This window comes from Macrobrachium nipponense, chromosome 2, assembly GCF_015104395.2.
Source record: "Macrobrachium nipponense isolate FS-2020 chromosome 2, ASM1510439v2, whole genome shotgun sequence".
Classification (NCBI taxonomy): domain Eukaryota; kingdom Metazoa; phylum Arthropoda; class Malacostraca; order Decapoda; family Palaemonidae; genus Macrobrachium; species Macrobrachium nipponense.
In genome coordinates this window covers 23,479,899-23,507,538 of record NC_087201.1, presented here as the reverse complement: position 1 = coordinate 23,507,538, position 27,640 = coordinate 23,479,899, and the positions used below count along the sequence as shown (strand labels likewise).

Genomic DNA, 27,640 nt, shown 5'->3' with positions numbered 1-27,640 from the left:
AAAGGATAGGACAACCACAATTTTGTACATGTAAATTAACAGCACTGTTTGTTCTTAAACAATAAATATCGATGCTGGGAAATTCTCTTATCGATATATTTTCCTGTTTGTCCCAGGTAGAATTTGCCACATTCACAAGGTATTTTTTAAACCACGCCTTCTTCTTGTTTGGGGCTGTTGCAAATAACTGTCATTCCTGCTGTGTTGGTGTAAGAAAATACCACTTTAAAGTTGAATAATCTCAAAGGATAAAAACAATACCACTGAATGAAGGGAGAACCAGAGTATTACTCATATCATACTCCTTTTTGGTGTTTGTTCTATAATAAGTTTGTTTAGCTAAGAATTAAGCATTCCCCTATTTCCCTGATCGAGAAGTTGTTTGTTTTTCATGCCAATTCTGGTGATAATACTAACCTCCTCGTCTAAATATTCAGGGCTAACTAGGCTAAGTGCTCTTTAAAAATGACATCTCAAAGCCATGTACCCACTTCTCACTTCTCCCCCTAAATCCCCCCATATAGGCGGAGCTTTGTCTACCTCCTCATTGCGTCATCAGGTGAATTACAATAATGAGCGGTTACCTCTAAGATACGTCATCGCCTACGTAGTTACCTCAGGTGGAGGTTTTAATTCCTCTTCGGCATTATTTCCGAGCTAGATCGATGTGGATATTGAACGACATTTGTAGCATAATTTTGTATGTGTACATACACACATACATATACACATATCAGAAAGGCCATTCTTACTATTACCATATCAAGGTCTTGCTTAACGTCGCCGGGCTATCCCAGAAAGTAGAAATTTAAATTTTTCGGGCGAGACTGCTCGCTGCAACCATTTATACGCCATTGAGTATATGTTTGAGATGATATGACCGCAAAGAAAATCCAAAAGGGCCTGGTTAACAAACTTGATAATGCTTTCCCTCCCAAAATCAAAGTTAAGAAGTTTGCAGCTACGTTCCAGCAGGGCAGGATAGAGCAGAAGATCGCTGGTTGGGACCGTTCAAAAACGCTAACTAGTCGGATGCTATTGTTGTCGTTTAAGATTAAGCTGGTCTTATGCCAGCACGGGCTACTGCTCATAGAGCTGCCCGTAGGGTACTATTCATCACATGCTTGGGGGACTGCGAGCATCGGGCCAGTTTGCTGAAAAATATTTTGAACGACTTGGGGATGAGGAAGCTGTCGAAAAGATGGTGCCACGAGTGATGGCAGCGGAAAAGAAACTGGCTAAAGCGGAAACTTAAACGTCATCAACTTACTTCCAAACTGTGCAGGGAAATTTCTGCAGGCGATAAGTAACCAGAAACACGTAGGTAAGAGGGTTATGAACATGGAGGCGGAGGGCAGAAGAGGTATAGGGGAAGAGATAAGTAACCAGAAACACGTAGGTAAGAGGGTTATGAACATGGAGGCGGAGGGCAGAAGAGGTATAGGGGAAGAGATAAGTAACCAGAAACACGTAGGTAAGAGGGTTATGAACATGGAGGTGGAGGGCAGCAGAAGAGGTATAGGGGAAGAGATAAGTAACCAGAAACACGTAGGTAAGAGGGTTATGAACATGGAGGCGGAGGGCAGAATAGGTATAGGGGAAGAGATAAGTAACCAGAAACACGTAGGTAAGAGGGTTATGAACATGGAGGCGGAGGGCAGAAGAGGTAGGGAAAGGCCAAAGTTCAGGTGGAAAGATAAATTACTGAATGACATGAAGGAAAAGGATCTAAGAGAACAAGATGTACAGGACAGAGGAAATTGGAGAAGGCTGACTAAGAACAGCAATTATAGAAATGGGAAAAGCTGAAGGCAAAGAAGAAGAAGAAGAAGATAATTAACCGGAATTGAGACATGGGGTCCATCAACTGAAACCCGATTCAACGCTATTGGTTCTCCAACTTCAAGGAATTTAAATAGAAGCGTTTGTAAGGAGTCTGAGGCATTAGATAAGCGTCAGGTGAATAAAAACACATTCAAGATAAACCACATTTTGGAAAGAAAAATTCTGTTATCTATGCTCTGGATGTTGTTTAGAATAAACGCTTCTCCACGATGCAATCAATAAGGCTGGATGTATCGGTTTACTATTGGGATGAAGCTTCAGAATATTTTTAACAGCGCCTGTATATAGATATATATATATATAAAATTATATATATATATAGTAATATATATTATATATATCTATATAGATATATATCTGTATATATCCTTCACAACAACATAATATACTATTATATATATATATATATATATATATATATATATATATATAATATATATATTCACAAAACAACATATATACAAATATATATATATATCTATAGATATATACTATATATATATATATATGTGTGATATATATATATATATATATATATATATATATATATATATATATATATATATATATATGAGTCTTATCACATCGCCGTGATTCATATATACGCATTGAGCTACAAATGTCCTTTCATATCTAATTCGCTCTACCTCGGAATTAATATATTTTTCAAACATGCCAGCCGAAAGGGAATTTTTTAGCTGATAATAATTTCGTTGGCACACGGGCCCGAACCTTGTAGCCAAGAAATCAGTACGTGGAGCGAAGCGCTTTTAACCACACAGCTATCACGAGAGGTATAAGTTAGTGTTGCCTGTCGCGCTCAGGTATTCATTGTTTTTGAGTCGGCATAAACCCACCTCGACCTTGATGATTCAGGGGTACAGCGAATTAGATATTAAAGGATATTCATAGCTTAATGCGTATGTATATATATATATATATATATATATATATATATATATATATATATATATATACACATGCATATATATATATGCTATATATATATATATGCATATATATATATATATATATATATATATATATATATATATATATATATATATAGCATTCTTTCTCAGCATTGCTGCAATAATCTTCCCACGTGAGATTTTATAACGTTCAAGATAGCTAGCTATCACTTCAGCTTCGTGTCCTATTGAATCACCTAAAACATGCTGCAGATAACTCTTCATTTGCCTTCAAAATAATTTTTTTTTAAATCACTCTGCTACTTCCAACTCCCAAAAATGTTGTTCAGGATTCCATCTTTGTCCTGCAGCAAAAGGAGTAGACTTTTACAGCTGCGATATTTTGTGATGTTCTATCAAGACCTAAAAATCTTAAGACCATGGACTAGCCACCAGAGGCGTCCATTTCGAGCTGAGAATTAAGACGGAGATGGAAAGACTAAGGTTTTACAGAAAAGGAAGCAATGGATACGCCTTTCCAAAGAGAATTCGTAGGAAAAAAAAATATTTGCCAAGGCAATATTCATTATTATGTACAAAATGTTCGTCTGTCCCAAAATCTCCTAGACCCATCTTGCTTTTGTGTGACCTTGGTTCGCGCTTCCTACTTCATGGGCGGCGTCAGGCGGCAGCAGCCGTCACACTGACCTTCTCTCGTGAGAGAAAACAGAAACTCTGATGTGTTTATTAGTGATCAGCGACTGTAAATACCCGCATATTTTTTGGGCGGACCTCGGTAAGTGCAAGCAAGCAGCGCTGGCAAGGGAGGCGTCTCCTAAGATATGCCGGAACACGACAGATCTTCGCCAAAGTGAGGCTCATGTTTTATTAAGGAAGATCAAATTGGATGAACTCGACACTGCATAAGTATTCTGGACATTCCTAAGTTATGTCATCGACTATGTTTATCTTCCGAGATGTTTTTGAGTCGACTTGATGGCGGTCGTCGATACTGTCAGTCGGGGGTCAGACAGTTCTATACGTCGAGTGCAAGGACTTCGAAATGTCCACTTTAGTTTAATATATATTATATATATATATATATCTATATATATATATATAATTATATAGTATATTATAAATATATGTGCATTAAGGTACAAACGTCCTTTAAAGACAATTCGCTCTCACTCGGAATTAATATATTTTCATATATGTTAATCGAAGGGGAATTCTTTAGTTGATAATAATTTCGTCCTCTCGTGGGTTCGAACCCACGATGTTGTTGTTTTAGATTTAGCTGGCCTTTTGCCAGCACGGGCTCTTGCTCATAGAGCAGCCCGTAAAAGAACCCAATGCATGTATGTGAATCATGGCGAAGTGATAAAAACATATATATATACATATATGTGTGTGTGTGTGTGTGTATGTATGTATGAATATAAATATAAATGTATATATAGGCCTATATATACTCTCACCCCCGTTCACACAATTACACACATTCTGAAATTATAAGTGACGTGAATTTACTTTTCAAATTGAAATTCAACCGGTCTTTTAACTCTAAATACAGCAACTGTAATATTCCAGGAGAGCGCCAAGAAGTAATCACCTATAAACAAATCCCGTCTTCATATTTTTCAAAACTCGTCATAGGAATATTACCAACTATTGTCTTCGACTTACAGGTAAATAGTTCTCAGGGCCGCCGTGGAAGAATCTGATCTTACAATTAGTATGACACTTTCGCGAAATAGTTCTGTATTTCTTTCTCTCTTTTTTCATCCTTCTGGTCATTTGAGTGTGCGTATGTATGTTTCTGTGTTGATTCACTGGTGTTGAAAGAGAGCCACTCGCTGGCGTTACCTTCTTGGACTCGACTCCGATAGAAAGCCCTCGCATGAAAATGTGAAAGGAAAGATCCCTAGACCCTACGAGAGCTTCTTATAAAATGACACGGGACCATTATGGTATTGGATGTATTCACAGAGAGAACACGCAGTTGTATGCGTTCGTGTTTTGGCACTATAGCTGGTTCACTTGAGGTAAATTCTTGGGTGAGCCCTATGTCTACGAGACGTTTGTTTGGAGGGCGCTGATTGGCTGGGAGCTGCCTACCTCCCGGTACCAGCCAATCAGCGGCCGCCAAACAAACGTCTCGTAAGCATACGGCTCATCCAAGAATCTACCTTAAGTAACCAGCTATAGTTCGAGAGATGGGGGGAACGAACAAACGTATAAAAATCTTACATAAACTCTTAAATGTTAGAAGGAAGAAAAAGCCTAGAGGTTTAGTACTGCAGATTAATGCCTTGAAGGCTTTTGTCTGGAATACCTCTCATCAGCCGATAGGGGCAGTTGCCGACGTCGAAGCTATCTGATGCCCTTGAACATGTAGTTGGAATTTCAGTTAAAATGATTGATTGTATACATGTATCCACATATATGTGTACGTATATATGTGCGCATACACGTCCAATGCTTTTTAGTTTTTCTGAAGCCATTCGGTGTGAATATAGTTCAGCATAGAATTCTTCTCTTACAGGGAAATTTACATTTGAACTACATAGGAATGAATTAATATATATCCTATATATATGGGTTAAGTTTATTCATCAAACACTCACAAGCTCAAAGTACATACCATAATCTTTAAATCCATTTTTATCTCGATAATAATAATAATAATAATAATAATAATAATAATAATAATAATAATAATAATAATAATAATAATAATAATAATAATAACTACTAAATCATGGGTTCTGAACCTTTTGATGACTCCAGATCCCAAATGAGTTGCTCAATATGGTTCCATACCCCCTTTGCCTAAGTCCACTTAAGTCCTCTTTGTTGACAATATAACTTAATATATTTAGTTTAATACATACGTAAGACATGACTAGCTAGGAACAGAACATACAAGAAAAACAAAAGCATTTATAGTTTCATGCAATTATTTATTTACAAAATGTACCCATGTATACATTGGCACATTAAAACCAAATATGCACGAACATCCAGAGATCAAGTCCCATACCCCATACCCCCAGGGAGAATGGATACCCGCTATTAAAATCCCTTCTTCTCAAACAAGTTATCTCAAAACAAGGATTTCTGAGAAAACAGCTGTTATGAATGCTATTATCGGACCGGAAATGACTTAGAGGATACATTACAAAATAGAGGTTACGGTTTAAGCAAACATGCTGTTAAGATACCTCGGCTTAAAAGTCCATTCACAATAAATAGAATGATTGTTTAACTCACTTTGAAACTGCACAGAGATTTTAGGTGGTAATTCTTTTTAGATAGATTTCGTATTGATCAAATATATTAATTTCCTTTTGACAGCATCTGCAGTTTGTAGTTGGGTTACAGACGTCGGTTATTTGATCATAATTAATAAAATCCTATCATCCCTTTACAGTATTCTGTCAGCTTTGAAGTCTTCATCGATTCCGTTTAAAATGATATCTTTACATTTTCCATTTAATTCTGATAAAAGCAAGATTATCCTTGTAGCTACCATTTTCCATTATGTATAGAGATCAGTAATCCTCCACTCTGCTCAGGGATTGCATCTTTTCCTACACTACCGGGCCTTGGAATTCTCTACCTGCTTGATTCTGCTTGGCCAGGTTCCTACAATATTCTTATATTCTACACGTGGCAGGTCTATTTTTTTAATGACTATCCAAGTTCTTTTATTTATTTGGACTCCGCAAGGTCTAACCCACAAACCAATCAACGTGAATAAGATATAAAAGAACAACAATATCACTAGATATGATGACAAGCCAGCCAGCAAATCTGGCTGAACTTTATACAGAATAATATTAATATTCGATACCTGTGGCCTTGAGATATTTGAGATGCCTGGGCGGCGAACTTCGGAGCTACCTGGTAATAATAATAAGTTAATCGTGTAGCCTTAATAGTTTTCATTTGCGGCTTCGAGAGGTGGAGAGTGTAAAGGGAATGTGATCAAAATTCTTAGAGTGTGTTTGAATAAATTTGAATTTAATGAAGAGTAACAAATATTTCTTGTTTTCGAGACTATATCACGAACACCAATCTTTGCAGTGAACATGATTTTTTAGTTTGTTTTTTGTTATTAGGATTGTACATTAAATACTCCTAGTTGAGAACAATAATTATTTTTTACTCCTAAGGTGGCGTTGTGAATGTCCCTTGTTCTTGAGAGGAAAATAGTTGGGAGAAGTAAAATGAACTCGGAACTTTATGTTAGAGAAAATCCCACCCTTGGGAACAAAACGTTCCTTGTCTTGAAGGAAATAAAAACAAGAAAATACATCTTATATAAGGAGTCTCACTTAATAGCAGATGAAGATTGATCGAAGACATGGAGTCACATTACTTAAGTCAACATTTTAGAATACTCTTCGTGAATGTCTTGTCCTTCTTTGGTCTCCGGTTGTGGAACCAAAATCTGAAGAAGAATGTCGAGGTCTCTTCGTATAGGTATTCTGCCACATCACTCGCGATGCTATCGGTCTAAAATCCAAAGAGAGTTCGATTTGTTGCCCTTGACTGCTTGAGGTGCTTCTTGTCAGTATGCTGAAATAAATGCTCAATATTAACCTTTAAAGTTAAGGGGGAATTAGTGTAGGTGATCATAACTCTTTTTCAGGATGATTACCTTGATTTGACGCGACCTTGGAGACATGCATGAACCAATGTTCACCCGAGGTATTAATCAGTTTCTGCGCAAGCGCGCCAATTCTCGAGAGTTAAATGTACCATCACGATTCTGCATGCAAGCGCTTCAGTGGGAATTGGCGATATCTCTCATTTGTTGCTGTGCAAGCAGCCAAGGATCAAAAGAAACTGTGGTTGCAGGAACAGCCGTTGGGTCTGCCTTCATTTGCCTTCGATTGCTTTCAATCTTCTTTCATTTCAACCGCGACTTTAAACCGAGATTACGAATCTCTCACTGGTTGATGGTTCTTGTATACCCCGCGCAATCCTAGTCTAAGAGAAACAGATAGAGAGATGACTGTTTTAGGGGACCAGAATAGATGCAGTTTACCAGAGAGACTGTCATTGAGCAAAACTGAAATATAAGTAAACTGTAGCAAATTTGGTCATTCTGGGCTCTTGGTGAAGAGCTTCATAATTGAGCAACAAAATGTGCTAAGAAAAAGTCATAAGTCATGAAGAGAAAACGATAACGGTTACATCAGTGAGGAGCGAGAAAAGGCCTGAAGCCTTCGCAGCATCCAAGGCCAACTCTCGCTCGTTTGGCGGAAGTGGATGAATTACATCCTCATCCAATAAAAAGGTTCATTTTGGAAATGTTGTCTCGTAACACGCTCTCGAAAAAACGAAATATTTTCAAAGCCTTAAGAAAGAAAGAAGTGAAGCTTAGTTACCTTTAAGATTAGACTTGATTCTAAAAAGAAATATAGCTTTAAAGATGCCCAGGTCCAATGTTAGTCTAAAATCGATCGAGTTATTTTTAATGGATGATAAAATGTTACTCTCTTTTGAGATGACAACATATTTTTGTCGCGTAGTCAAAGATTAAAAAGATGATTTCTTTGATGTATATGTCAATAATTTAGCAAAACGGACAAAATCCTACAATTGTACATATGTCATATATGCATCTGACTGAGAAACACATTCCCATCTTGCAGAACAAACAAAAATGGGTATAGCTATGAATCATTTTTGTCAAGGTTTATAAAAACCAGAATTCCTAAGCGTCACACCAGTTAAAGACAGTCTTGATCATTGAGATAAAAATAAATAAAACTCGAGAGAGAGACTTTGCATAATCTCCATTGCTGCATTCCCTCCACCCACCCTACCCTACCCTACCCTACCCTATGCCCCAGCCCCCAGAGCTATAAATGTCTTACTTGTACAACATGTTGCTTGCGTGTTGAGTGAGTAACGCTTGTCCATTAGATTATCTGGTGTCATAAATAATGGCAGTTTGGTAAACATTTGGGGATTTACACACAAACTAACATGGTCAGTTGAGTGTGGAAATGTTTACGTTTACCGCACGCGTGAACTGACACACACAAGACTGCACAAAATATATAGATGCACAAACGCACACACTTATATACATACATGTATATATATATATATATATATATTATCTATATATATATATATATACATATATATCTTCTTAATTATACCGTTTTCTCATACACCAGTGTCTTCAGAGAAAAAAAGAACAGATACTGCCATATTAATGGTAACGTATCATGGATGAGACCCATGTGCCATCAAATTTTCAAAAAAATTGGCTACATCACACAGCTATATAAAAGGCTCATCGGCAGTGCATTGAGCACCATTACAGAAACTATGACCTTCACATCTTCCTAGATTAAGATACAGTTTTATCATCTTTTAGAGTATAAAACTGTTTCATGCCATCTGTCTATAGTTCTTTGTACGTGAGCCTCTCCTCTGATTCACGCTATCTTGTCTCGTACAACTCTGCATAGTTCCACAATTCTTACCCGATCGATGGGATGGTTGGATATTTATGCCACATGTCATTAGCAACTTTTTCTTTCATTTGCATTCAGTGTCTGACATTCACACCTTTAAATGGGAGTTTGGTTTACCAAACCCCGGTCAGCCACTCAACGACACTATGATCACCATACCACAACATTTAAGCCTCTCACCCTCCCGGTGCCTTCCCATTCTTTTACACAACCCCTTTCCGTTCCTTTTACTGTACCTCCTTTCAAATTCTCCTTCTTTCGACTTACTTTCCACCCTCACCAAACAACTGATTCGTAGAGCAACTGCGCTGGTTTCCCGCTTGTTATACCTTTCAAACTTTTAATGTCAATTTCCGCTCCAGCACTGAATGACATCATTGGCCGAAATTCTATGTTCAATTCAATTCGATTCCCATTCTTTCATCTCTTGATTTCGTCACTTGAAATACACATTGAACGAAATCACTGACAAAATATCAATTGAAATGCACCTTAGACAAATCACTAGCAAGATATCACAATTACCTGAATAAGATAAAACTGCAAATAATTTGCTGAGAAGAGGTGAAATCGTAATATAGGCAACAAACGCATCTTTGACGCTAGCAACTCGAAGTGTTTTGTGGACAGAGGCCAACGGAATGGTCATTTGCGCAAGCCACTGACGCCTAAACCAAAGAGGAACCGCTTCCCTCCCGCAAAATGTAATCTGAAAGCCTCCAGGAGTTCAGAAGCTGAGGAGATTCCGAAACTATTGCATCCACACAGATGAATGAAAGATGATTCAACAAAATCTAGTATTATATTTCTGTTACCATTTTCGTTGCTTTTAAAGATAAACTGGCGTGCTTCGTTCCACAGACAGGCTTGGAGATTGGCGCTTTATAGAATACCCATTATTTTACAGTGTTTAGTGTTTGTCTCTTCAAATAATAAGTTTCCATGGTGCAGGACACAGAAATTATATGAGTGAAGGTTGGCTCTACTACAGATTTGTTATTATTATTATTATTATTATTATCATTCAGTCTAGATAGTATGATAATGTTTAATCTGTTGCGAAGCTTCATTTAAGGTATAGAATGAGGTTACCTTGTATTGCAGCAATTACAGTGTCAAACTTGGCCTAAGTGTTCTTCAACCAGTAGACCTCACTAACTAGGTTGTAGCAAGCTCTGCTTCGTCGTATACCCAACGGCCAAATACTAGGGGACCTTCCTAGAAAGAAACGAAGCAGTTTAGACGCATTCCAGATCTCGGAGAGGCTGGATCCCTCTGAGAGAGGTCTGGAAAGCACATGGCGCCTACCGGTCTTCATCAATCTTTTTAAAGAAACTCATCACCGTTGGTTTGGGAGGGAGACATCCCACTCTACCGAAGTAGTTTACAATTCCTTAATCTAAAACGGCTCCAAATAACGTATAGCTATTGCCGCTTCCATATCGTTTTTCGTTGCATTTTTTGCAAATCTTTCTTTTCTGTTAGTACAATTATTTATTTCATTTATTTGCTTATTTCCTAATAGTGCAACGGATGGAATAAAACCCACTCGGGAGAGAGAGAGAGAGAGAGAGAGAGAGAGAGAGAGAGAGAGAGAGAGAGAGAGAGAGAGAGAACTCTCAAGAATCCTCAATAAAAAAGGAAAAAAAAAAAAGGAGGGCTTCCGTGCATCGAGCGAAGTAATGATACGTAGATAGGTCCCCAGAAATATTCATTTCCCACAAAAGAATCTTTCTTTGTAGTTTGAAGCTACAAAGAAACCGAGCAGAACCGACAACTCCCAGACCTCGAAATAAGCTCAGTTATTCTTTGTTTGCATCGTTAGTGGTTTCTTTGTTTTCCTGGTTTGTGGTTTTCTTTGTATATCGTAGGTTGTCTGCTACGATGGTGCTTGTTTATGCTTTGTGTCAGTTCGGATCACGTGACAGACGCAGTCGATGTAAGGCGATAGTTGGAAGGGGCCAGGTTGGATACCCAACTCATTAATTTTGTTTGTGACATGTGTACACATACATGCACGCCAAGTATACATATGCGCATTCTGTGAGTTCGCACGCATGTACAACAAAGCCATAAGTATCGTAATTGCATCATCATTATCAAAAATTATTTCGAAGTGCAATGTGTTATTATGAAATAATGGTAATAAAAACATCCCAGTGGACAAGTACATTCACCTTAAAGTTTATCAATGACTTTTATTAATTACTTATTAAGACATCACTTCCCCATTCCTTAATCGCATATTTGTTCTTCATTTGATGTCTTTTTCACAAAACCAACCAGACTTTGCTTGAAAACATAACTGGGTCCAGGAAGCCAGAGGATATTGTAATTTCCATTGGGTTTCCAGGATCACTCCCCCTATCGTTAAAGATTTGTTCTCAATATATCATTTGGAGAGTTTTAGACTCATTTCCCTGTAAAGCGTCCTTCGAGTTTCTAGAATTTATAGCTGCCAAGAATCACTCTCCCGTACACTCATAACACTTTGGGCCTCCAAGGTCACGGTATGCATGCATCAATGCTGATAGCAACAGCGTCGCCAAAACAACCCTTTAAAAAAAAAAAAAAAGCACGGCCATTTTACAGTCCTTTTTTTGCACCAGGAGCAACAGCTTGGCTCTCAAAGGAAGATCAGACATCTGGCCGGATGTCCACACTAATGTCCCACTTGTGAGGAGGACGCTTGTGCATTTTTGTTCGCTGTCAACTTCATCTGATATGGCGGGACACCTGCGAACGCAGTTCATACAGGTCAGCCAGCGAGCAGAGGCTGAATTCAAACTTATTTTCTTTTTGATGCTCAACCGACAACAAAGGTTTGATCAAGAAACGTCATCTTTTTCATAAACTTCTTCTTTCCCACCGTTATTCCTTTATTCCTCTATTATGGGGTCGGTTTGCTTATGCGCCTTCTCCTCCTCCACTACCTTCTTATCAAAGGCATCATCAGGCATGGTTTATTGTTTGGCAAAGGGGTTTTTACGACCACATGCCCTTGCTGTCATCAACCACAGTTATTGGCAGTAGGCCTAACCTTTACTTAAAAAAGAAAAGTAACGGACCTTTCAAGCAAGCAAGTTTCCACGGTAATTGGCGGTGGGCCACTCAACCCTTTTACCTAATCCAAGTTTTAGAACTGCAAGGCACCGCAGTTTCCACAAAAAAGTTATTGGCAAGGTTTGGGGCTGGGCTAGCCTTTTACTAAAAAAAGTTACGAACTGCAAGGCAGCAGTTTCACATTATTGGCGGTGGGGCCTCCCGCCTTTTTTGCTTTAGTTAACGGACCTGCAGGCAAGCAGTTTCCACAGTTGGTTGGATTTTGTGGGCTAGCTTTTTCCTTTAAAAGACCTGCCTAGCAACGTTTCCACCAGGTTATTGCCGATTGGGCTAGCCTACTAAAAAAGTTACGACCTGCAAGGAGGCAGCCAGTTTCCACCAGTTTTATTGGCGATTGGCTTAGCCTTTTACTAAAAAAGTCGGCTGCAAGGCAGCAGTTTCCACAGTTATTGGTGGCGATTGGCCTAAGCTTTTACTTAAAAGGTTATTTTCGATGCAAGGCAGCAGTTTTCCCAACAGTTATTGGCGTTGGGCCTAGCCTTTTACTAAAAAAGTACCGATGCAAAGGCAGCAGTTTCCACAGTTATTGGCGATTGGGCTAGCCTTTTACTAAAAAAGTACGACTGCAAGGCAGCAGTTTCCACAGTTATTGGCGATTGGGCTAGCCTTTTACTAAAAAAGTACGAAGACGACTTGGCAGGCCAGCCAGTTTCCACAGTTTATTGGCGATTGGCCTAGCCTTTTAGCTAAAAAATTTCCGAACTTGGGAAAGGCCAAGCAGTTTCCACCAGTTTATTGGGCGATTGGGCCTAGCCTTGTTTTACTTAAAAAGTACGACCTTGCCAAGGCAAGCAGGTTTCACAGTTATTGGCGATTGGCTAGCCCTTTTTCTAAAAAAGACTGTAAGGCAGCAGTTTCCACAGTTATTGGCTTATTGATTGGCTTAACCTTTTAATTTAAAAAGTTACGCCTTGCCAAGCAGCAAGGTTTCCCAGTTTTGGCGATTGGCCTAGCTTTTTACTAAAAAAGTACGAACTGCAAGGCAGCAGTTTCCACCAGTTATTGGGCGATTGGGGGCTAAGCCTTTTACTAAAAAAGTACGACTGCAAGGCAGCAGTTTCCAACAGTTAATTGGCGATTGGCCTAAGCCTTTTAAAACTAAAAAAGACGAACTGCAAGGCAGAGTTTCCACAGTTATGGCGATGGCTAGCCTTTTATAAAAATGTACGACTGCAAGGCAGCAGTTTCCACAGTTATTGGCGATTGGGCTAGCCTTTTACTAAAAAAGTACGACTGCAAGGCAGCAGTTTCCACAGTTATTGGCGATTGGCCTAGCCTTTTACTAAAAAAGTACGACTGCAAGGCAGCAGTTTCCACAGTTATTGGCGATTGGCCTAGCTCTTTTACTAAAAAAAGTACGACTGCAAGGCAGCAAGTTTCCACAGTTATGGCGATTCCGGCCTAGCCTTTTACTAAAAAAAGTTACGACTGCAAAGCAGCAGTTTCCACAGTATTGGCGTTGGCTAGCCTTTTACTAAAAAAGTAAAACGACTGCAAGGGCAGCCGTTTCCACAGTTATGGCGATTGGGCTAGGCCTTACTAAAAAAGTACGATGGCAAGGCAGGCCAGTTTCCACAGTTAAAAATTGGCGATTGGGCTAGCCTTTTACTAAAAAAGTTACGATGCAAGCAGCAGTTTCCACAGTTATTGGCGTTGGGCCTAGCCTTTTACTAAAAAAAGTACGATGCCAAGGCCAGCAGTTTTCCCACAGTTAAAAAATTGGCGATTGGCCAGCCTTTTACTAAAAAAGACGTAAGGCAAGGCAGTTTTCCACCAAGTTTTCCTTATTGGCGATTGGGCCTTAGCCTTTTACTAAAAAGGCGGACTGAAGGCCAGCAGTTTCCACCAGTTATTGGCGATTGGGGTAGCCTTTTACTAAAAAAGTACGGGACTGCCCAAGGCAGCAGTTTCCACAGTTATTGGCGATTGGCTAGCCTTTTCAAAAAAGTACGACGCAAGGCAGCAGTTTCCACAGTTATTGGCGATTGGCCTAGCCTTTTTACTAAAAAAAGTACGACTGCAAGCAGCAGCAGTTTCCACAGTTTAATTGGCGATGCCTAGCCTTACTAAAAGACTGTTAAGGGCAGCAGTTTCCACAGTTATTGGCCGATTGGGCTAGCCTTTTACTAAAAAAAGACGGGACTGCAAGGCATCAGGTTTCCAGTATTGGCGATTTGCTAGCCTTTTACAAAAAAGTCGACTGCAAGGAAGGCAGTTCCACAAGTTGGCGATTGGGCTAGCCTTTTACTAAAAAAGTACGACTGCAAGGCAGCAGTTTCACAGTAATGGGCGATGGCTAAGGCCTTTTACTAAAAAAGTACGACTGAAGGCCAGAAGTTTCCACCAGTTAATGGCGATTGGCTTAAGATTTTATAAAAAAGTAACGACCTGCAAGGCAAGGCAGTTTCCACAGTATTGCGATTGGCCTAGCCTTTTATAAAAGGACTAAGGCAGCAGTTTTCCCACAGTTATTGGCGATTTGGGTAGCCTTTTATAAAAAAGTACGACTGCCCAAGGCAGCAGTTTCCACAGTATTGGGCGATTGGGCTTTAGCCTTTTACTAAAAAAGTACGAAAACTGCAAGGCAGCAGTTTCCACAGTTATTGGCGATTGGCCTAGCCTTTTTTACTAAAAAAGCGAAGGCAAGGCAGCAGTTTCCACAGTATTGGCGGATTGGCCTAGCTTTTACTAAAAAAGTACGACTGCAAGGGCAGCAGTTTCCACAGTTATTGGCGATTGGCCTAGCCTTTTCTAAAAAGGACTGTAAAAAAGGCAGAAGTCCACAGTTATTGGCGATTGGGCTTGCCTTTTTACTAAGGCGACTTGCAAGCAGCCAGTTTCCACAGTTATTGGCGATTGCCTTAGCCTTACTAAAAAGTACGACTTGCCAAGGCAGCAGTTTCCACAGTTATTGGCCGATTTTTGGCCTAGCCTACTAAAAAAAAAGTACGACTGCAAGCAGGCAGTTTTCACAGTTTATTGGCCGATTGGCCTAGCCTTTACTTAAAAAAGTACGACTGCAAGGCAGCAGTTTCCACAGTTATTGGCGATTGGCCTAGCCTTTTACTAAAAAAGTACGACTGCAAGGCAGCAGTTTCCACAGTTATTGGCGATTGGCCTAGCCTTTTACTAAAAAAGTACGACTGCAAGGCAGCAGTTTCCACGGTTATTGGCGGTGGGCCTAGACTTTTACTAAAAGACTGCAAGGCGGCAGTTCCCACAGTTATTGGCGGTGGGCCTCGCCTTTTACTAAAAAAGTACGACTGCAAGGCAGTAGTTTCCACAGTTATTGGCGGTGGGCCTAGCCTTTTACTAAAAAAGTAAGACTGCAAGGCAGCATCTTTCCTTTTAGTCGCCTTTTACGACACGCAGGACCTACGATGGTGGTAGTCTTACACCCCTACCATAGGATCAATCTTTTTCATAAACGTCCTCACGGAAACCTGAGGATATTTTCCCCGAAAGAAGACAACTGTCCCAGAGACACCTAACCTAACGTAAGTCAGGTCTTGAAACGATGGCCAACTCGGTAAAGCGGTTAAGACGAATGACTTTGATGTTCTTTTCGGTTCCCACAAATCATCGAAATGTTTCCTCCGTCTCTGTTTTCAACCATCATTATTATCAAAGACACATATGGCATATGGCGGAGTGATTACCGTGGAGAATCGAGTCATTTTAGCCTCGACTTTTCTCTCTCTAGCGGAATTCCGCTCCCATTCAGAGCTGATTTCCGTCAGTTTTTCTGCTTGTCATTTTAATCTAGCCCTTTACATTTCACAGAACGATTTTCTCAGCAAATAACGTTTTCTAGGAGTCGACAAACATTGATGTAGTGACATCCTCCTGTGATATAAAGGCCTAAATAGCATTACCAGTTGATCGATATTATCAATATATATATTCTTTATAATGACTCTGTCTTAATAGTAGTGTTATCTTCACGACCCCAGGCCTTTCTCTCTTACGTTCTTTATGGACTATGATTCTCTTTTTCCTCATTCAGCCAGTGAAGAGTCTCTCTCTCTCTCTCTCTCTCTCTCAAAAGTTGATTTCAGACGCAGCCAATCTTCAAATCGCAGCACAAAAATCGAGACCGTCTAAATCACAGAGGAAGGAGAGGGCAGCAGCTCTCTGTCGGCCGGTCGGATAAATTACGAATGTTTGTTGAGGAATCATTAATCTCTGACCAGCGTCATAATACACATTTGGTTTAATTCTGTTTGTTATTGAACGGAGGAAACATGCTCAACGATACGTCTTTAACGACGGATGCTAGGGAGAACGTAAACAGAAGACGCACGTAAAGATAACAGCGTAAAACAAACTATAAAAGCAAAACAAACCAACTAATGACGCTCGCTGATGAAGACGACTTAATCGCCACCAATAATTTTTCTTTTAAGTGAAGGCCACGCGGGTGGGGAACCTCCCCCTTTGCCCTGTCGAGTCCGGAGGGACCAGGCGAGGGGGGGGGGGGGGGGGGGACCGCAGGGGAAAGAGGACGAGGCAGAACCAAGGAAAAAAGTAGCTTGCCTCCAGGGAGAAAGGAGGTTATAGGATTCTGGGTGACCAGATTTAAGAACACTGCAGGAGTTACAGAATTTGCCACAAGACCGTTGGCCTGGTGGGTGTTACTTTTAGAGACGTAATTATATCACTGGGTCATCTGGCTTGATAAGGGTAAAACAGATGGAGTCACTGCCGAATCCAACCTTTTACTGCTAAATCACGGGAGATCATTCTAACAGAAAATCGTTCGTAAACTCTTAGACAATTCAAAGATCAGGAAACATCCTTTAACAAGAACATCGACCATTGCTATACATACTAGTGTTGCCTATTTCGTGACTTTTGTGAGGTGGCATAATTAAATTTATTTTTCCGACAAAGAAAAGGAATGCTGCACAGTTAACAGAGCCGTGGAAAGTGGAAGAAAGGTACTCTAGACAAAGCAAACTAGTCCTACACGCAGCCGAAAAAGCCTCTAGAAGGACAGGAGCCCGTTGGGCAAAATCAATTCTTACCTTTTAATGGGAGATTTTGCTCAGTTTATCAGGTGCACCTTAGGCCAAAGGTCACATCTCAGTACTTCGAATTACTGGCACGAATGAAAGGACGGTGTTTTGATCCTACGACCCGAAAGCCAGGAGCAAACGGATGTTGGATAATGACAGGGGCCCGTTATTCGCTGCAGATCATGGCGGAAATGGATGGGTTGCGAGGAGATCTGGCTCTTTGATTGGTATGATCCGGATTTTCCTCTTTAGGTGAACTGTGCACTTCGTGGCGAGAGAACCTCTTCCGTCTGCTCGTGCTTCTGCGTAAGCTGAGGAATGCAGCGTCTGGGGATAGTATCCGTTTCTGTTCCTTACGACCCAGCTGTGAAATGGCGTCAGGGGCGTATTCCCATACCTATACACAAAGAACCACACAGCGCCATCCCCTAGAAAGGAAGGAAGGGCCTAACTTTATACGCATACAAAGGCACACATAAAAACACACTTTATATAAAACTCCCGAATCGTGGTTGAACTCCATGTGCGTAAAACTTCCAGAGCACTAGTTGCTGCATGCATCCACACAGAAGACTCACAAGCAGAGCGTTGAACCCCTTAACGCACTCTTCGCCATCCACCTTTATCTCAAACATATTCTTTTGTTTCCTGGGGGCTGATGTCCCTCTTTTCCAATACCTCTTCCATATCATCTATCCACATCTATCTATTTTTCCTCTTCTTCCTCCCAACATTCTCTCTATTTGACTACATCTCAAAAAATTATGATCCATCCTTTCACCTCTGCCAATCCTCTTGCCATGCCTTCTGCATATCTCCACTTTTATCTCCCTTCCAGTTCTTATAATGCAAATACTGCACCTACGAATCATCACTACAGCTTCCATTTTCTTTGCGTCATATACACAGGGGCGTCATTTTTTTTGGGGGGGGGTTGCCTACGGGGGCTGGCAACAAACACCACCAAGACTCAAGTTGGCCCCTTCACGCACCAAGCCCCAAGAAGTAACAGCAGCTGGCTTTCCATTATTCCTACCGAAATTCAAATGTGTCATCACATTGTGTTTATCTATCTATCTGTCTGTCTCTCTGTCTATCTATCTAAATGTATCCATCACACACACTGTTTTTTTTGTCTGCCTCTGTGTCTGTCTGTTTGTATGCATGTATGTATGGATGTACGTATGTAGTCTTAGCCTATCTATGAGGTCTGCAGAGGAAGGAATGATCCATAAAATTTGAATTAATCAAGTTTTCTTTAACAAAATCCGATCCATTCTTCATCGATGACCGGCTACGAATGACCGGCTGGCTATCTTACAGAAAAATATATATGGTTAAGTCATTTGATTTGGAAGAGCCAGTGAATGATTTTGCTGACATGAGACACAGTCGGTACCCGTTGGTGTAATTCTATATAGGAATGTCATTCTAAAATCTTATATTATTCTATTTCGATTTTGGTACTCAAATGATCAGCATCATTACTTTTATATTATTTATTGTTTTTTATTGTGGTACTCAAATTATCTTCATTATTTCTTTTTATTTCGTAATCATAATATAAATTCCATTACATTCGTGATGCAGTTGTTTCATGATTCTCATTAATGGCCGGCATTGCCAGCCGATGGAACTATAATTTTATTTATAAATATATTTTCATTAAAATGTAAAGAAAAAAAAGTCACGTTTTCTTTTTAAATGTGCAATCAAAAATATATGAAATTTCTCGGAAATATTACGTTTCTTGATCCTTGCCGGTCTGCCAGCTATCAATGATGATGAGGTAAATAAACATTAGAGGGAGTATATAATTTTTGTTGCTCATGTAGCTTCAAAAAGCACATAAAATTGCTAAAAAAAAATCTGAAATGACGCCCCTGGATTCACATTGAACGTCGACACTTTACTGTCATAGAGGAGAGTTGATTTAATAATTCCATCTTTCTTTCCAAAAACGCATCTCTGTAGGCTCCAAGTTCCCTGAAATTCTTTTCTACACATCCTGCTAAATTTCTCGGTTCACCTCATCTGCAACCCACTTATTTTGCCGATCACTTTTTCGAATATTTATTCCCAAATACTCATAAAAATGACTGCTCCCTTACTCTCACCATCCACATTAACAAAGCTCATTGCTCTGTTTTCTGGTTCCTTTCAACTTCATAACCTCAGACTTGCTCACATTTACTCTCAACTTTCTTTCGTGCGAGTAATATCAAACCTTTTCATTGATCTCTACAGTTTCTCCATCCTCAACTAGCCTCAGTGGCGTGGTCGGCATGATGTTGGCGTGCCCCTCGGTGGTCGCGAATTCGATCCTCGGGCATTCCACTGAGTGGTGAGAGATGTGTATTTCTGGTGATAGAAGTTCACTCTCGACGTGGTTCGGAAGTCACGTAAAGCCGTTGGTCCCGTTGCTGAATAACCACTGGTTCCATCCAACGTAAAAACACCATACAAACAAAAACTAGACTAAGAGAGCTGCAAACATCAGCCATGTTCCATTCACCAAACATCTTGTTTATCCTACAACTTTGCATTGATATTTACCGTCCTTTCTCCGACTTGTCGTACCGTTCCATTTAATAAAAAAAGAGATTTAACAGCCATGGAGGCATAGCATACTTTGCCTCAGTCCTGTTTATACACCAGGCTAAATGCTCCCTTGACTACGAACTTCACCTCCACCAAGAAAATTCTGTCACTCTCAATCATTTACCTTTTACCCCATACATGTGAAAAACCCTCCATATTTCAGTCATAAGCCATCTCTAGGTCCAAGTCCTGTATGCCACATACAGCTTTTTTCCTTTACTTTCAGACGTCTTAGATCATTTTCCAGACTAAGATTTGATTCAAAAACCATATTCCTTATCTACAATTACTCCACTCCTGTCCAAGAAAGCTTGTTATAACCTTGCGTCGCCTTCTCAAAGACAGTCCTACTATAAAACTTGATATACTAAGCAAAATTATGCCTTTATGATTCTTAATTTCCTCTATAAACTTTACATTTGTTCAAGCCAGCTCTTGTTCGTTTCAACGCTGTCCTTATACAGGCACAATTAGCACACACTGGTCTCCCACTCAGTCACGCTTTATCTGCAACAATTCACTTATAATCACACAAATTCCTGTTGTCTTCCCTTTTCACCCTTTTAATAGCCCTCCCTATGTCCTCAAGAGTAATTTATACAAGCATTATCGTACTTACCTTAGCACCTTCCACTCCTGCATCATTCTACTCTGCCTCTCGTCTCTCATTCAAATTTTCACTGTGAATTCCCTGCTCAGCTTCTCCTCCCACATCGGTATCTATGATGCGTTTATTTTTTTCTCTCTTCTACTGGACTACCTCATCAACCTCTTGTACTCCTGCACACAGTCCTCCATTCTTGCAACTCAGATGTTTTTTCCTTCACTAAATTACTCATTTCTTCATCCCACTGTTCATTGTTTGTCTTCCCTTTGCCACCCTTCCTAAAACCACAACCATTTCCTGATTCAGTATCTGTTTTGTTAACTTTAGCCACGATTTTCTTCAGTGTTCTCGTACGATCTCCTTTTCTCCTGATCAAGTTCTCTTGTCCTAATTACGTTTAAACCTTCATTTCCGCCTTCCGTCCCCAACCCGAACTTAGAGCCATCGTAACTTTTGTCTCAGCCTAATGATTAGATGTATATCCAATCACTCCTTTTCTCTCCATTCAAGACATTATCTTGGTATTCCATCTTCTCTAAGCTAAGTATATCTTAGTTTAACCAGACCACTGAGCTGCTGAACAGCTCTCCTAGGGCTGGCCCGAAGAATTACGTAACTTTACGTGGCTAGGAACCTATTGGTCACCTAGCAACGGGACCTATACAATAGTGGGATCCGAACCATATTATACCTAGAAATTAATTTCTAATCACCAGAAATAAATTCCTCTGGTTCCATGTTGGCAGAGCGGGGAATCGAACTCGGGACTGCCGAATTGGTAGGCGAGCACGCAAACCACTCGTCCAACGAGGAACTTCCATCTCCTCTGAACTCATACATATGGTCTAAAGAACCTTTTCCTCATACACATATAAGATTCGAATCTCCAAGTGCCTTTGTTGATCTAACCAAAGGATTTTTAATCAGATAACTGTGCTGGGTCGTAACAGTGGTTGGAGAAGAGTAAGGGACAAGAAAACCCAACCAAAAGATTTGCCAAGAACTTTTTCTCAGAACATATATATATATATATATATATATGATATATATATATATATATATATATATATATATATATACCTACCTTCAACCCCTTTTCTAGTCAAAACCCACCGATAGATGGCGGTGAGCTCCGACTAGACAGCGGAAGAATACAAGCAAGATGGCGGCTAAACGAAAACAAAACCACTGTTTTCTCGGCCCTATTTTGGAAATTCGCGAATTAGTTTCTGCTTGCTGGAACGGCGCTGCGCGCCTTATCTACAATTTTAATGATTCTTGACAAGCTCGTTTGTTCTGGCAAGAAAAAATGGCATCGACAGGTCGTGCAGGGTCGAGTTCGAACTGTTTACCTGTGCGGAGCGATCAGGTTTTGTTTTGGTTGTTACACGGCAGGGCCCCTGAAAGTGTGAACTACCCTATGTGCATATATATGTGATTATATATATATATATATATATATATATATATATATATAGATATATATATATATATATATATATACCCCCAAATTTTGTTTAATATATCCAATTCAATACACCTCAGGATTAACTTACATTCAAGACTGGAATTGTTTAGCGCTTCGCCGCCGGGCAGATTCGAACCGTACGCTGCTTAGTTTAGACGTACAGTGATCTTTGACAGCTGAGGCAACTGGTGTCGAAGCCCCTAATAGTTATAATTCGCTTTGAATGCAAGTTATTCCTGAGGTGTAGTGGACTGGATATTAAACGATATTTGTGGCTTAATACTTGTAGATATATATACATATATACATATATATACATACATACATACATACGTATATAAACATATATATACACACACACACACACACACACACACACATATATATATATATATATATATATATATATATATATATATATATATATATATATATATATATGTATATATATATATATATATGATATATATATATATATATATATAATAAAAGGAGCCCATGAACACGACAAAATGTAGAAAGTAAATACTATAATTCAGAGAACAAACTGTCTCTCGCTTCATCTCCCACCTGAAGAGAGCGAGAGAGAGAGAGAGAGAGAGAGAGAGAGAGGCAATTTGGTCTCTGAAAGACAGTATTTGCTTTCGACAATTTGGCGTTTTTATGGGCCTCTTTAATTAGATGGAATTCGGTTTTTACAGAGTATATTTCACAGTCATATATATATATATATATATATATATATATATATATATATATATATATATATATGTGTGTGTGTGTGTGTGTGTGTGTGTGTGTGTGTGTGGGTTTGTGTAACAGAGTATCGTTTAATTACGCTGATAGACATATACGGTCTGAGGAGATGAAACAAGAAAACAGTTCTGACGGAAATAATGGAAGCATCGGACAAACAAACAGACAGTCAAACAAGAAAAACAAATTAGATAAAAAAAAAAAAAATTTAACACGCTCTTATTGAAATGCACTAAAAAGTTAAAAATAATTTTTTGAGAGACCAGGATTTCCTTGCAATTGATCATGTGTAATAAAGATAAAAGATTTGGCGCCAAGCATGGAAGGAAATATTACAAGAACAGAAATATATATTTTTTTTTATCTCTTGTAGCTTTTTATATATATATTTTTATATTTTTCAGTTCTGACAGAAACTGTAACCGATTTATGATTATAGCTAACAAAGTGATATCCTGTCCAGCCAAAGAAGGTTTGAAAAATCCATAGAGTTTCATGCAAATCCTGATATACTGGGAGTGGTCGCTGTAGGGTCACTTGGAGGTCACTGCTGACCTACTGATCATTTAAGATTGTATTGTCATCGGGATTAAGTAACCAGACAAAATTTCAAGTCCATCGGACGAAGGGAACAGGTCGAAAATTGAGTTACAAAATTTGACCAAGACAAACAAACTAACAAAAAAGGAAGCTATATAAAAGTGTATATAAAAACGGGAACATTGATGACTACGAACCTGTAACCTGACACCGCAGTGATTTCGGGAGGACTGCTAATGGAAAATCCGCAAAATTGCTATCATTATTCAGACCAGCGATGAGAGAGTGAGAGAGAGAGAGAGTCACTCCAAGTAGATAAATTTCCCAAAGACTGTAATTCTTATTAAGCTAGATGGGTTTAACAATTATCTTCTCTCTCTCTCTCTTCTCTCTCTCTCTCTCTCTCTCTCTCTCTCTCAGCGACAGATTCCTCAGCCAAAGGACGTTGGATACAGGAAAGAAAAATCGCACGAAATAATTAGTGTGAGGTCTTTGTCTGTCTGTGTGTCTGTGCGTGTCTCTCCTTATCGCCCTAATCATTTACAAGGAGAGAGAGAGAGAGAGAACAGAAATTTGTATGTACGACTGTTTTTGTTTATTAAGTTTCGTAAAGACAAGTAAGTAAAAACAGAAGAAGAAAAATCCAAAACTAACAACGCCAGAAACAGTCATTAACACCACCATCATCATCATCATGTTGATAATCTTAATCCTAGAGAGAGAGAGAGAGAGAGTCCCAGTTTTTCAAGTGCCACTATCACGAGGCTAAAGAAAGCCTGGCATTCGCTACGGGACGCCAGGCATCCATCGTTGGTAATTATTAAGTAAATGAGAAAGTCTCCAGTTACAATTGACACCCAAGTTGTTACGAGGGACGAAGCGAAAAGGAGAAAGACTCGGCAACCCAAAAGATAATCATACGAGTTGCTGCAAAGTATATTATAATACCAGGAGCTGAAAGGATTTTAAAATATATAATTGCTGAATTCTCTTTCTTTTTTTTCTATTTCAAGTGTTGATATTTTAAAAGATGGCGTGTGCTTGACTGCAGTATAATTTCTCAAAGGCTCGAATTGAGTTATATTTGTCAGTGAACTCTTGAGTTGAAATATAAGATAAACAGGGACTTGGAACAAGTACTTTCGTAGTATACTCTACATTTTCAAGTTCACACTAAATATAATAGATGTTGACAGACTTTTATATAAAAAAACAGAAAGGGGGGCGGGGTTACAGTTTATTTATCAGGGAGGCTTGTTCTTTAAGCAAAGGAGATAAGGAAAGAGGATCAAGGTATAATCCAGAAGGGAGATTCAAATTCTTTGTTGATGTGACTTCAATAAAAATGGACTCCAACAGATTCTTTTGCTGTGATCTTTGACCCTGCAGATTATCGGGGAATTATCCCAGTTAATAGCGTGGCCTGTCTTAAGCCAAGGATCCAGTGTCATTATTTGTTAATGATATAACTGCGATAATTCCTCGATAATCTGCAGAGTCAAAGATCACCGCAAAAGGAATCTGTTGGAGTCCATTTTTATTGAGGCTATATCAAACTAGGATTTTAAATCTCCATCCTGGATTATACCTTCATCCTCTTCCCTTATCTCTTTTGCTTAAAGAACATGCTGCCTAGATTTACAAACTGTAAGCCTGCTCCCTCTTTCTGTTTTTGTATACAAAGGTCTGTCAACTTCTGTTATATTCAGTGTAAACTTGAAAATGTAGAATGTAGTACGAAAGTACTTGTTCCAAGTTCCTGTTTCACTTACCTTTCTATTCTTCTGTGGATTTAAGTATGTGTTTCTTCGCGCTACATTGGATTATATACATATACTATATATATATTATATATATATATATATATATATATATATATATATATATATATATATATGAAAGTTATTTCTAAAATGTAGTGACTACGATTAATCTCGATAATTGTGGATATATATATATATATATATATATATATATATATATATATATATATATATATATATATATATTTATGTATGTATGTATGTATGTATGTTTGTATGTATATATAATATATGTGTGTGTGTGTGTGAATATAATGTTATTTTTCTGCTTGTTCCATTTCACAATACCTAACTCACTGGGATTTTGCCTATATTATTTATCAGCTAGAAGACCCCCCCCCCCCCCCCCCCCCCGTTTTACGGCAGATCTTTCTCCTAAGCAACCACATTTTGAAAATCTGGACTCCTTCATTTTCCCTTCGGCTTCATCCACTAAAACAGTCAAAATATAATTCATTTCGGTCAGATAACGGCGTCCTGTTTCTGTTTAATTGGAGATTTCATATTATGGCAGTGTTATGAAACAATATTAATGAATTAGGGTGCAATGGCTTTTTTGAAGGCGTTAGCTGCACTATGTGGTAATTCGAGATCTACCTCGTTGCTATAAATCTCTCTCTCTCTCTCTCTCTCTCTCTCTCTCTCTCTCTCTCTCTCTCTCTCTCTCTCTCCTACTTGTAAATATTTTGACAGATTTGTACATATATCAAAAATGAAAATAATCATTAACATAAGGATGAATGCAAAAGCATTGTCTCCTCTCTCTCTCTCTCTCTCTCTCTCTCTCTCTCTCTCTCTCTCTCTCTCTCTCTCTCAGCAAAGTCGTTTGTAAACATTTCCGGATACAATGACAACAGAACGACTTCTCATATTTTCCGGGTTCCAGTTTATGTGTCTGTAAATATGTAAGAATTATGTATATAAACATATATACCAACAAATTCGTTCTCATTAATTTAGCATTTCTTATAGTATTTAGATACGTGATGTAATAAATGAGGTAGTAATAATAAGATGGCAGAAACCAACTCACTTTTAAAATAAAATAAATACCGACAGGTCTTACTAACATGGTCAAGTTTACTCACCTAATTTAATTCGACAAGGTTCTGACAGACCACTTCACATTCTTCTCATTGTCCTATATAAGGCGTATTTTTGCTATGTTATATTCCCTGTGTTGTTATCCTCCTCCTCATTTATGTTTGTTTGATTGCTCTGAACGCTCTTGATAGATTTATTATCGTACAACGGCCTAACCAAACCCTCCTAATCTGTCACACAAGGAGGGGAGCATACGAGGCAACGCGGAATATAACATGACGAAAATGAGCCTTGACTTACCGTCACCATCCTTTGGGGAGAGGCATCTCATGTGCTGTGCCTCTCCCAGTTGTAAATAGCTGACGCATGTTGTTCTAATGGACATTATTCCATCTTGCCGCCTTTCCCAGCAGCGACTCCATAAGCGTAGCAGACACTTCCTCGAGTCGCAGATCCAGAAAACGGTGAGTAAGTAACGACTGCACCACCACCACCAGCGGCACCAGAGGCAGAGCGTAACCAACTCCACGGTCTAGGTAGACCTAGACCTATAGGTATACCTAGACCGTGACCAACTCAAACACCAGAGAAAAGAAGTTGCAATGTAAAAGCAGCAGTAGAATAGAAAGCGAATGGGCCGTTTTCGTTACTTCTTTCAAAGCAATGACAATTGCGCAATGAAATGCGAAGTATTTAGACCCCAAAGGCGAAAGTTTTGATAGCGATCGAAGGCCATCTTCAATTCACGGATGAAATGTTGAAAGATAATGGTAAAAATGATGACGATAAAATGATTGGTGATATTAATAAGGCTCAGGGTTTGCTGAGTGTTGCTTGATAGGATTTTGCCAATATTGAGGGAGTCCCTCGGCATGGAGACAAAGCAGTCCAAGGTTGGCTTCAATTGGCTGTCGAGGCTCGAGGGTCCATAGTACTACTTAAATTGAAAGACTATAGTCATTGTTAGCGCTGATCTTCATGACTGCTTTGATCACAAGAGTATTAGCGTTATTAGTTCTCAAAGCTAGTTACAAATGATTAGAGCTCTAAGATTGAAGGCTAGCTTTTGCAAATCATTATTAGACCCACGTACTTACTGTTAGCCAAGTTAAATTCTGCAAGGATTAGTACGTTCAGAGTTAAAATCAGAAAATGACCGCTCAAAGTAAGTACAGATCTCTCATCCCAAGGTTAGACGAAGCCTTCGTGCTAGTTACTAAACACTTCCACATGAAACAGTAAGATATATAATTAAGAAAATAAGCCTTATACAGTATTTCTCTTCTGAAAAGTTGGAATTTTTCTAGGAGGAGCTAGTAGTTATCATCTGCACGGGAATTATGCGATGCAATGTGGATGAACCCAATGCCCTAGTTACAAGTAAAGTCAGGGAAAATG

General features: G+C 39.1%; 1 protein-coding gene across 6 annotated transcripts in view; it reads left to right on the top strand.

Annotated features, from left to right (window-relative positions):
• Positions 1 to 27,640, top strand: part of LOC135220484 (SPARC-related modular calcium-binding protein 2-like) — a 138,249-nt gene that overhangs the window by 53,192 nt on the left and 57,417 nt on the right. For 4 of the 6 annotated variants that reach the window (XM_064257615.1, XM_064257613.1, XM_064257616.1 and 1 more), the window contains exon 2: positions 26,653 to 26,706. The exons of 1 other annotated variant lie outside the window; for it this stretch is intronic. In XM_064257615.1, the coding sequence (XP_064113685.1) occupies positions 26,653 to 26,706 (54 nt within the window). The remainder of the gene's footprint in view (positions 1 to 26,652; positions 26,707 to 27,640) is intronic. One more of the 6 variants, XM_064257614.1, reaches the window with a different exon arrangement.